Below are 13,171 nucleotides of genomic sequence, written 5' to 3'. Positions count from 1 at the left end.
TGTCAATTGTTTCTTTTTCTGTATCAATAAGTACCCAAATCCATTTCAAAAACCATGCATGATGGAGATTATGACATGTGGGATGTATCCATTCCTTTCTTCATACAGATTCTCTGCTTGTAAAGAAATAATATTTAAATAAAATGGAGCTGCTGGTAGTCTACAGTTTTCTGAAGGCAAAAGGAACTTTCCCACATTCAGCTTATATTTCCATCTATCCTATGTCAAAGCTACCATAAATGCTACAAGAAATACACATCACCTACTGCTTAACTGAAATTATTCCCCAACAAAATAAATGATACTGGTTTTCGTCCATACTGCCATAAAAGACATCTCTGAAACTTTTGTGTAAGGTAGCTTGGATGTAAAGCAGCAACAAGCCCACAAAACTCATACTGAGCTATGCTGAAATACACTAAAACCACAAAGCAACAGAATCCTGCCGATTTCAAACAGCTTCTTTATAATTAAATTTAAAACCAGTCATATGTTCAGCACTGACTGACTTTGATGTGATGCTGGAAAAAGCCATTCTGCTACCTTCAGGGATGTCTTTTGCATTATTTTCAATAATACTTTTGTATTATTGCTATTCAATAATACTTTTGCATTGTTTTCAGTAATACAAAAGTATTATGACACTGAATTTTGTTTCCATATAACATAATAGTGCTTCATATAGAATATCAACTTACTTCTGTATTACTGTTAAAAACATTTTAAATGACATCACTATAATTAGATAGACTATGTCTTCCTTCATATTTGCATTATATTTTCCAGCCACTTTCAGGGATTTACTTTCAGAGAATTACCATTAGTTTTGTGCTCCTCTTCATGAAGAGCATACAGTAATTTGCAAAATCAAGCAAGGATGAAAATGTGATTGAAATATAGGAAATTTTCTAATGAAATATTATTATTGCATTATAAATTATTGATAGAAAGCTTCTGGAACTCTTTTCCGATGTGCTCATCCTCTTCAGGGAAAATTTCCCTATGTGAGACAGCTATTCTGAAAGTACATTTGGCTTCTGATGAGTATTTTCCAAAAGCACTATTAAAATAGTCAATATAATGGATTTTTAAGGCCCATTCCAGAGTCCATACCTGTGAAAACATTGCATTGAATTCAACTGCAGAACTGCCTGATTGAAAAACACCACTTGCACCTTTGTCCAAGGCGCTTCTACAAGACCAGCAGAGGCTTTACACATTTATACTGAACAGCTACTTGGAAAGTATTCCCATGTTATCATCACATCTTGTACCTCAGCAATGTTATGCTTGCATCCTTTTCACTGTGCACAGTAGAAAATATTACCATGAATCACTGTTTCAATGTGAATTACTGTTTTGACTGCAGTCTCAAATTTCTCTTTCAGCTGAAATCAACGACCAGGTATGACAATTTTTTTGTATCAGACTAAAACAAGTAAATCTCTTGAAAATATCAGTAGGTACCATACCTATTTGATAAGTTCATCCAGTTGCTAAATGTAGGTGAAAAGCTTGAGAAGAGACACAGGCATGGGTTGGGTCTTCTGGCCTCAGAAAACATCAGAAAAACTTCTCCCTCAATACAGCCATGGAACAACTGGTGATACATTTATAATCCTAAAACTCTGGGCTCCTTTGTATCAAACAGGCATGTGAGGCATTTTACGTTGAACAATCTACAAGACAGTATAGTCAAACCCAATTTTTCTCCAGAATTTTATCTTTGTACTTACCCATCAATCTCCTGGACTCCAAAGGGTCATAAAAGAAATAAATTGTTAAAAATCAATGCAAAGCGTAACATAGATACTAAAATAATAGTATTTTAAAACACTGGAACCTGGTTAAGAAATTTCTCTTGGCTTTCAGCTGTTTTTTTCCTACCTGGCCCATCCCAATCTTCAGACTCCAAAGCAAGCTGTCCTGGTTTCTCTGACCTTGCATCACCATCAGCTTCTGCTGCCTCCTGGATGGCTTCTTCACTGCCTGAAAAAATAATCAAAGAAATACAATACTGACATATTTCAGTAGTGGCTTTTAGGCAGAGCTCCCACAATACCCAAACAACTGCTTACACATGTAAGTGAAAACATACGCACCTCTATAAACAGAAAAGGTAAAAAAACCCCTATTATTAGACACATAAACATCTGTGATTCCAACAAGCCCCAAGTATTCAAACCTTACAGCTCTGTGGAGAGACAAAGCTTAGGGATCAGTGTTTACTCCATACTGCTAAAAAACCAAACAAACAATAAAAAGAATCATGACTGGCACCTAATTATGGAAGCCAATGCACAAGAAGTCATTAAGTTTGCATGCAACAATGAGAGGAAGAAATCAGCTCATTATTCGCCAGCAACTTATGTTTTCAGTCCTGACTTTTCTGGAAGTGACACTTAACTGTTTCTTATGTATTGGCCATTAATGAGAGGACAAAAGTATGGTCCACTAAACATTCTGGCTTCTCAGGCTACTCTATGGTATTCTAGTAGTAAAGACATTTCCCTTTAAAGGTCATAACGTACCAGCAAGTCCCTATAATAATTTTCTCCCTATCAAGCTTTATCCAAAGAAATGCAACATTTCTGATGAATTGGAGAGGTTTCACCATCCAGAAATAACTGAAATATCAGTCTGCTTCAGTAAGTCTCCCCTCCAAGACTGTGTGTAAGACACATGGGAAATCATGGCAAGGTTAAATTTTGAGGAACATTTTATTGAAAGTGAAGCTATTTCAGTTAAACAAGGATGCTAGGTAAGCTCTGTGCAACAATGGAGGGCAAGTGCAGAGTCTTGCACCTGGGAAAGAACAACCCCAGGTATCAGTATCACCTGCTGAAGAGCAGTGGAGGGCAAAGGGACCTGGGGGTCCTAATGGATGGAAGGTTGACCATGAGCCAACAGTGTGCTCTTGTGGCCCAGCAGGCCAATGCCATTCTAGGGTGTGGCTTGTAGGTCAAGAGAGGTTCTCCTCCTCTTACACTTTGCCCCTGTGAGGCTGCACCTCAAATATTGTGTCCAGTTCTGGGCCCCTCAGTTCAGGAAGGACCTCAGGGAACTGCTTGAGAGAATCCAGTGCACAACCACAAAAACAGTGGAGTGGAACATCTTCCTTATGAGGAGAGCTTGAAGGAGCTGAGGGCTCTGTAGCTTGGAGAAGAGGAGCCTGAGGGGTGACCTCATTCATGTTTATAAAGATGTGCATCCAAGAGGCTGGAGCCAGGCTCTGCTGGGTGATGCCCAATGCCAGCACCAGGGGCAGTCGTGGAAGCTGAGGCATAGGAAGTTCCATGGAAACAGGAGAAAAAAGTTTTTTCAGTGTGAGGGTGAGAGAGCCCTGGAACAGGCTGCCCAGGGGCGTTGTGGAGTCTCATCTGTAGATACTCAAAATCTGCCTGGATGAGTTCCTGTGTGATCTGCTCTAGGTGACCCTGCAGTGGTATGAGGGTTGGTCTGGGTGATCTTTCGAGGTCCCTCCAGCCCCTAACACTCTGTGATTCTGTGAAAATACTTTGAAATAAACACTATGAAAAATTACATTGCAGGTGAGGGGTTCAGGTATTAGCACAGCATAGTCTGGCTATAGCAATGTGTTAAAAGCCATCTACAGGGGCTTTTCCAAGGCCACTACTTTATTGGACTTGTGGATTTTTTTTCTTTACAACTCCTCAATCCACAAAACTCTTGTGTAGGAAGAGCCTTCGAAGAATGGGGACGGAAAAAATAACCAAATCTAAACACTGAACTACATTGGTCAAATAGGACTGAATTATGGTGTCATTTTTTTCTTGAAGCAATTTTTTTTACAACCAGCCTGCATCCCACAGGAAAGTGATATCCATATAAAACAAACGCTGTGTAGTTCTGAATCTGTAAATCAGGCTGTTCTTTGATTTGACAATAGGAGAACAAGAAGGAGCAAAAAGCACAGCAATTAAGTAGTAACTTCTCATTTTTTCCCCACTCATGATAACAAAAGCGTTTATTAGCAACATAGGTACAGAAATGTGATTACAACAGACCATGCCAGATCCCCATATGTTATCACTGGAGCTATATTTATACCAGATAAGATTGTGACCCAGAGTTTTCAAGTAGGTAGTTATATACAAACACTATGAAGTATTAACTTTGTGTGCACAAGAAACATCTTGTAATAATACATTCTTCCTTGCACTCATAAAACAAACAGGTTTTCATAGCCTAAGTATAAGAGCCTGCTTAACTCCTTCTCATACAAACACAATCCTATACTTCAGTTCCAACCCCCCTGCCATGGGCAGGGACACCTCACACTACAGCAGGTTGCTCACAGCCACATCCAGCCTGGCTGCAAAAACCTCCAGGGATGAGGCTTCCACCACCTCCCTGGGCAACCTGTGCCAGTGTCTCACCACCCTCATGGGGAAGAACTTCATCCTAATGTCTAATCTGAACCTCCCCCTCCTCTAGCTTGGATCCATTCCCCCCAGTCCTATCACTCCCTGACACCCTAAGAAGTCCCTCCCCAGTTTTCTTGTAGCCCCCTTCAGATACAGGAAGGCCACAATAAGGTCTTCTCCTCAGAGACTTCTTTTCTCCAAACTGAACAACCCCAACTCTCTCAGGCTCTTCTCATAGCAGAGAAGTTCCAGCCCTCTGCTCATCCTTGTGGCCCTTCCCTGGACACATTCCAGCACATCCATATCTTTCCTGTAATAGGGGCTCCAGAACTGGACACAGTGCTCCAGGTGGGGTCTCACCAGAGTTTCTCTTGATGCAGCCCAGGATCTGGTTGGATTTCTTGGCTGCAAGTGTACACTCGGGGCTCGTGTTGAGCTTCTCATCTCCCAGCACCCAATACTCATGCTGAAAAAGCTATCAAGTTTTTTTAAGTACTTTCAGAAATTCTTTTTAACCAACTCCTACTTTGAATTAGCATTTGTATAGTTATTTTTTAGCAACCTAACACAGCAGAGGGTTTTTTTTGTTTCTTTTGTTTTGTTTTTGACTCTGGTGGATTCAAGAACCTATCAGTTTTTTTTTAACCTTCATATGTCTACCTTTATAGCTACTTATAGCTACAACAAATTGCTCTTTATTAGAGAGACACAAGATCACAGAATGTTAGGGGTGGGAAGAGACCACCAAAGGTCATCAAGTCCAAGCCCCCTGCCAGAGCAGGAAGGGCTGACACAAAGGGCCACTTTCCAGGGTTCAAATCTGGCAAGATCAACTCCAGTGTTCTCCAAAATGTTGGACAGCACTTCAGAGCAAGGGCAATTCTGATTATGAGTTTCTAATTCAAGCTGTATAATCACCATAGAAAGTTCTTAAAATGTTCTTTGCATGGAATTTTTATACTAAAGAAAATAGTTTTCTTCCACAGAAAACAACAGATCTCAAAATCAGAACAGCTGCAAAATTTAGAAATAGTAAGAAGTATTTTAGATAGTGTATGGTGAATTTTAGCTCCAAAATAGAAAAGTTTTTGCAGGCTATTACATATGCAAACCTGATGCTAATATGCAAATTTGAGCATTCTTTCAATCAACGCAGCCAACCAAGATATCAAACAAACAAAACTAATAGAGTTGAAAGAGGAGGAGAAACTTATGTGAAAAGATTGAGCTGAAGGGCAAAAGAAGGGCATAATTACAACTAAGGTATACACAGTAATTAAGCATTTGAGAAACGAGGCAAAGATTTGAAAATGTATGTTAGCAGATGGCTTAATTTTCATTAACTTGCTTTTGCTGTGTTACGTGTTTTTCATAATGAAGTCTTCAGGAATTAATGCATGTCCTGTGCAAATAGAGCAGAACAAAATGTGTACAATTTACATTAAGGAAAACTTTGTTTGCATCCAGAAGTATTTTTCATTTTTTTCTTTGGTATTTTCTATTCTTCACCAGCTACCACATCCCTGCATTACACACCATCACATCACAACAAGGATTTCTCCTGCTACCCATACAAGTCTCCCTCCATACTGAAGCAATCACCTTGTGGAAAAAAAAAGAACCCTCATATGACCAAGAATCTATACTATGATACAGTACATGTAGTCATGAGTCAAAGAGAATCACAGAAAGGTTTAGATTGGAAGTGACCTCACAGATCATCTACTTCAACCCCCCTGTCAGGGACAGGGATGACTCTCAAATTGCACTTGGCTGCTCAAGGCCTCATCCAGTCTGGCCTTAAACACCTCCAGGGAGGGGGCATCTACAACCAATTGGGCAACCCATTCCCAAGTCTCACCACCCCTGTACTGAAGAACTTCTTTCTAAGTTCCAGTCTAAATCTACTCTCCCTCAGCTTCAAACCATTCTAGCTGTGTCTCGCTAGACACCCTGATGAAATGTCCCTCTCCAGCTTTCCTGCAGTCTTCCTTCCAGGCTTTCAGCTGTTTCTTTGTGTTTGGTATTTAAGTTACACTTTAGGAAAAATTCATCTCCTTTAACCTTAGACATCTGCAAGTCAAGCTAGTCAAGAGTACTCATGTAGGTGCTCCCAGACAGGGAGGAGAGAAGCCTCCACAGTGATTCATCCTATTTGAGAATGCCTGAGATAGGAGACCCCTCTTGGTGTCTGAGAGAGCTGAAATGAGTCATTCTCTGAAGCAGACTAGAAACCAATCTTTACTGAGCTAAAGTCAGGTGAAACAAATCTCTGCCTTACACTGAAGTGCTGAACAGACAGCTTGACCTTACCATTTCTTACTAGCATGAACTGTTTCTGTTGCTCTTCAAAAACAATGCCTTTTTTAATGTGATTTTTTAATATTCTCATTTTCATGGAACAGATGAAAGTGAACAAACTAAACCACTGTAATGCAAAGCACTAGAGCTGGTCAGGGCAATCTGAAGACTGCAGAAGAGACAGTACCAGAAACATGAGAGGGAGAACTCTAACATCTCTGACAACACTGACAAGTAGGAAAAGAGACTGGAATATTAACAAAGTGATTTCACTTTAATCTTTTTAACAAATTAAAGGCTTCCCAATTTGTACTTAATCAGCTTGTACCACAAGTAGTTGCAGTATTTTAAAGCAGCACATGGGTTAGCAGTTCCCAGCCCTGCTCTTCTAATCCACGTTGTTCCTATCAGCATTAGGCTCTTTCAGAAAGTCTCGCACAATATCACCACTGAACTTCCTTGACTAGGGAATGCTATAGCAGCTGCTAGTCACCCCACAATGTATTTTGCAATCAGCAAAATCAACAAAGTATTTCTAACAATGAACAGTTCAGAACTGACAGATCTACTTTCTTGTTCACAACTGCTTATCACAGCATAGATATCATATATGTTTGCCAGGTGCTTCCTATAGTCAGGATACCTTCACAGAAGCCGCTCACAAAAGATAAGGTCATAAAAGAGATGAAAAATGTGCAAGCTTCATACACTTACGGTTTTATCATCAGACAAAATAGCTTTGGATGAAGGACTGCACCAGTCACAAACCGCACACGGCAGCAGCTTCTATTTGAGTGTGAGAACCTCAAAAGTTTGAACTGCAGTTTGTGTCCCTTCTTTCTGGCAGCATAAATGTAAACTGAAATTGTTAACATCCCAATACAGCTGTTTGGAGTGGAGCATCACTTCTCAGTTATAATAAATCGATCCAGAAATGAATTGTGACGAAGGCTGTGGCCCTCTGTGCTGCCAGAACAGAGATACGATGCAGAGCCTTGGGGAGTCCCTGACTGTAGCCTTTAACTCGTCAAGGAAGGCAGTTTGTGTGTGTTAATAGGCTGCTGCAGCTGGTCCTGAAGGTGCAGGCTTTCTTGGGGGCATGGGGGAAGGGACCTTCTCCTTCCTTTTGCCACAACCTACAGTGGCAGCAATTCCAGAACCAACCAAAGAAGCATTCTGAGACTCTACATGTGAACAAGAGCTTCAGAAACTACAAACGAGCATTCAAAAACTGTCCTTTGTTATTTGCTTTATCACAATGCCTCTGACCAGTAAGAGAGCTTGCACACACTCACAACCTCGCTCTTGAATCCTAAGAAACAAATGGTAAGATGAGAATCGTTGCCAGAAACCTCTCTTTGGACACAACACTCACAAGACTTTGAAACAAACCATATACAACTTAAAATGCAAATGCAATGTACTTCACTCAGTTAATGTAATTTACTTTTGGCAGCACACACTATTCTTAATACCAATGAGATCTAACAGGACCTAACTGTACTTGTGGATGACCTCTTTTGAAAGGATTCTATGTATGTATTTAACAAGCAGAAAGCTTTATTTTTAATGGTAAGTTTTCAGCAGATGTAAAATATTCCACAAACAAAATACATGTAAATAATTTTTAAATTGCACCTTTAAATAAGCTTTTGTCTTGGAAATAGAACTCTGAGAATAAAGGTACTAAATAAACAGGCAAGGGTGTTTCTATACTGTCATATTTAGCATCTGGTGTGAGGACAAGGTAAACAACCTCAGTGACTACAGTGTCATGCAGATGGTTTTATTCTGCAAGCCCTGCAAGGACAGTGAGAGAAAGACAGAGAGAGAGAAAGACAGAGAGATCTGATGCTATCCATACCAGACTCTCTTATTACTTCATCTGATGTGCATCAGAAATAATTTCAGTGAAGCCCACCAAAGTCAACTATGCTTCAAATACAGTAAGTCTGAACCAAATCTGGCCTTCAGATGACTGATCTGCTAACATGTGTGAAAGAAACCAGCACTTGTACATGTTAATCCACTGCATTCCATTTCAGATTATATTAATCATCTCAATACTTTGCTTCTTTGCAAGCAATTATTGTTTTCTGCCATGCTGATTAACAATCATAATTTCTCCTGGGATGAATTTCATTTGAAATAACTCTATGTTACTAGTTGCCCTAAGCACTCTTGAAACTATTTACCCAGAAAACGTCAGAAATAATGTACTGTCTTTATCCTAACTTTTAGGAATGGTCTATGAACATCCATGTGCCAGTGAGTATCTGTATGTGAGCAAGCTGTTAAATCTCCAAAAGAGCAGAACATAATCTATTTTGGTTCATATTGAAATAATCATTTTATTTAACAAAATGACACCTTGAGACAATGGTCATTTCAGCACAGTGATCATGTTAAAAATCGCTGTGGGTTATTTCTAACCATTTCAGCTATGGCATTCTTCTCCTGCAGTAAGACACTGCTGTGCAGCAAGTTCACCTAGAATGAGTCTGGCCTTCCTTTCTCCAAATGTTTGGCATGTTCTTATTATCACAGTTAGCTTTTGAAGTCCTTTACAGTCCATTGACCACTCATTCAAATGTTTGAGTTTTTTTCTGAAGAACAGCGAAAGTCTTCCGGACTATCCTTCCATGAATGAGTTTTATATTTATACTCATTTTTAGGGAGCAGCTCTTGTGGCATCAGTGACAATCACTGAGATAAACTGGCTACTACTTCAATAGATTTAAAGGAAAACACAGAGAAAAGGCTTGCATCCTTCCAATCCTTCCCCACTAACATTTCAAATATTATTAATTCTATTAAACATATTCAAGTATCAATCTGAGGTTCAAACTTACATAGCTCTAGGCACTTGATCAGAAAAGCAGCAGAAGAACATTTTAAAGGATATTTAGATGCCCCAAACAAAGATTCTTGCTTAGCATAGTTTTTAAAAATATTTCAATGGAAATCAACAGTCTATGAGATTCTAAAACAACTTGCAGCAGAACAGAGATCACTTCAGAGACACTCCAACTCAAAATCTGAAGCCTATCCTTGACTTAGTCAACAATTCTCTTCTTTCTTCACTGTAGAAATGTGATGTCTCTTATGAGAGTTCTTCCTTCAACCAGTTAACTAACATTTTACAAGTGATGTGCAGCTTACATCACATGAAAGTGGGATGTGCACATGATAATGATGTTCACACATTGCTGCAGAACAAGTAGCAATATGTATCTGTTCTCACAAAGTGAATTTTTATTGAAGGGACTTCAGTACTAAAAGCAGCCAATTCACTATCATGGGAGGTGTTTCCATACATGCTGCATTATACATGGTTTCAAAAACAGTCCAGACTCACCTGAGCCATCCTCTCAAAAACGCTTAGCAGGCATAAATAAATGTTTGTTTGTTTTTTTTCTCTTACCCACAAGAATCTATCCAGTAATAACATTTGTCTTATCAATATTTATCCGATGATGTCATAAATGTGGCATTTGCTTCCTTTATTTTTTTCTGATCCTTTGAGAGTTAAATTACTGCCAATACCCCCACTGCTGACTTCTGTGTAGCACACAGCCTGTGAGTAACTCTGGTTTCTAGGCAAGGGTTGACAACAATTTTTCAGGGAATGTCTCAGAACTCTTCAAAAGTATTCAGAATTTTTGTGTCAAGAACACCAAGTCAGACCAAAAAAAACAAAGGCAAAGTGAACCTTGGTTAAACTAAAATTACTAAGAGACATAATACACAGGAACTGAGAACGTGGTGAAAGTTACCATTCGCACATTTCATGTTTTAAAGATTTCCCTTATTAATTTCTAATTCATATTCTGTCAAATTTTAACTCAAATTTAAGTCAATCCAAGTTCAAGCTTTGTGATTTTCTGGAAAAGGACATTACTTGTAATCAAATAATCCCTTTCTTCGTAACTGTGATAGAATTCACAATTTCATTGTTCCTAAGAAAACTGAAAATGTGCCGACTGAAAGGATGGAGTTACTCTGATAAACTGCTTAAAGCTGAGCAAGCTGTTTAAGTGTTTCTCTCATTGTAATTCTGCACAGTTAAAATACTGTTTTCTAGTCAGGTCTATGCATTTACTTCTTGATAGTTAGCTTCTTTCTGAGACATATTCTTCTGTTTGATAAACAGTTGTTTAATTTCTTGATTAAAAGAAGGACTTGCTTGTCTAACTCAGGTCAAATGTTGATGTTAATATTGACATGGATTTCAGTTGGACTGAAAATATGGCCTGAGATGTTTATATATGGGTCAGCAATAAGGAGAAGAGTATAGGACAGACAATCTTTACTTAATATTCTGGAAGCCTTTCCATGCTCTTAAGTGAATGGTGAAAAAAAATACCTCTCCAACCTTTTCAGGTATCTTGTTTCTATTCTAGCAAGAAAATAGGTGGTCATCCCAGGTCCAGTAACAGGAAAAAAAATGAGAAAGCATGAGAGGTAAAGCACAAGGCTAATGCTGAAGTTCACAAGAAAAACATCTTTCACCTTGCCATGGTCCAATCTAACTCCAAGTCAGCAGACTTAGAAGGCTATTCTTAGCAAGCTGCCTTCCTTTCTTTGTCCATATTCAGCACCTGACAAACAGTATGGAAGATGCACAGGATACAGCTGTTTCAGCTGAGTGGGGTACAGAAAAAAAGATGGGAACCCTCCCTCTGGGGAATGTGAGAGTGCAAAACAAGTTCACAAACAAGCATACAAATCAGTCCGAGATAACTCTATGGTTTTGGAAGGAGCAGCACTGGGAGTCCTTGATGAAGGACTTGTTCTCCTAGGAGATGAAAAGACACCATCACACATACATCCCCCCTCTCCTGTCTCTGGTTACCAAAAAGAATAGTGTGTCCTTCATTTACTCAGGAAGCTTACATGAAGAAAATGTAACAAACTCAAACAAGTCTTTAAAAAATTAAAGGAATAAGATGCAGGAGAACAGAAGCATTGCCACAATGGGAAAGATAATGTCAGGTGCTGGGAGGGGGGTTGTCTGGTGCCAAGCAAAGCCGAGGGCTGTGCAATCACCTCTATCAGTGCTCTATCAATGTCTACACTCCAGCCAAATCCAGAGGAAACAAGGAGTCAAAGATTCAGGTCAATAAGCTTATAGGCGATTTGCACAAACAGCTCCTCCAGCAAGGTAAAAAACAAAGTCATATTGGCTTTTCTTTTTTATTCCTTCTCTTTGAACTCCCTGGTCCAAACACACACTGAAAACGTCAGTGTTATATGCAAGAATTTAAAGAGCTGAGCTTCTTAATCCCGTTAAGAAATATGAACAAAGTTGCCTGTAAAGATCTCCTTATTGAGCTCAAAGTGATTATGGTATAGCTGCCTTATGCTGATCCTACTTCCACTTGCTATAGATAAAGAGGTAGAAATTTGTCATGAAATCCATTGCTGAAAAAGGAAAAAAGAAAAAAACCACAACATTATTGATTAAAAGGTTTCTTGTTTGGAAAAAAAAGTGTGTGTGTGTATGTGGAACAAAAAAAAGCACAAATCTACTGTTTGATCCAGACACAGAAAACAGCAAGCATATTGTTAGTCATTACAAGTCTAACACAGGCATAGACACACAAAGTCATATTCCAGAGGAAAAAAGGGACACAGAATAATTTTCAGGGTGTTAAGAGTTTGGCTGGTATTACAGATGGTAGCATGATAGCTTTGCACATGAATTATGAAGGGGAAGATTAATGCACAGAAGAACTTAGCTTTGTATATGCTTTTGCTTACATGGTGAATCACACTGCAGCTTTTGTGCTTGGCTGCACAATCAGGTCATGTGGTTTAACATAAAATTCCCAGTCCTAAGCTGGCCTGGCAGGCTAGTAACAAAATCCTGTACAGGTGTAGAACACTCAGATCAGGTTCTGAGCTCATCACCTCCTGCCCAAGCAAAATACAAGTACACAGCAGGAGGTGTACACTCAGTATATATGCAGAAGGCCACACATTCCCTGAGGTCTCTTCTTGCTACCTGAGAACTGTTACACAAGTTTCAGACAGCACTGGTTTCCCCTCATCCGCCTCAATCAAAACAAGCAATGTTTCAGGAACTGCAACCAGACCTCAACACTCATGTGCTAAGGGCATACACAGCAGTTGGTGATACAGATCCAGGACGCACTGCATCACCAAACAGTCAATCTCCAGCCTAGCTAATGCAACCTCTGTATCTTCCTGTGTCACCAAGTGAAGCACAACACTTGACAGTTGGAAACAAAATCCATTTGCTTGCCAATCTGCCAAGAATAGTGTTATGGTCACTGAACCTCCTTGCACTGAGAGCTGGTGCCAATACTGCTTTGTGATGGAGTAACTATGGGAAGTATGTAACAGGAGTAACAAGGACAATAGCTGTGCCATGAGCAAAGAAGGAGAAAATTCAACAACATTTTCGTCTAAGGCACAGCACCAAGAAACTGATACAGGCCTTCTTTATCAGCTATGTA

At 39.4% G+C, this 13,171-nt stretch overlaps 1 protein-coding gene across 1 annotated transcript in view; it reads right to left on the bottom strand.

Annotated features, from left to right (window-relative positions):
• ZFPM2 (zinc finger protein, FOG family member 2) overlaps positions 1–13,171 on the bottom strand; it is a 248,397-nt gene that overhangs the window by 223,319 nt on the left and 11,907 nt on the right. The window contains exon 4 of the mRNA XM_054385435.1: positions 1,888–1,989. Within this exon, the coding sequence (XP_054241410.1) occupies positions 1,888–1,989 (102 nt within the window). The remainder of the gene's footprint in view (positions 1–1,887; positions 1,990–13,171) is intronic.

The sequence above is a fragment of the Indicator indicator genome, chromosome 12 (assembly GCF_027791375.1).
Source record: "Indicator indicator isolate 239-I01 chromosome 12, UM_Iind_1.1, whole genome shotgun sequence".
NCBI lineage: Eukaryota > Metazoa > Chordata > Aves > Piciformes > Indicatoridae > Indicator > Indicator indicator.
Note: the sequence above shows the minus strand (reverse complement) of the source record. Positions and strands in the feature narration are given on the sequence as shown.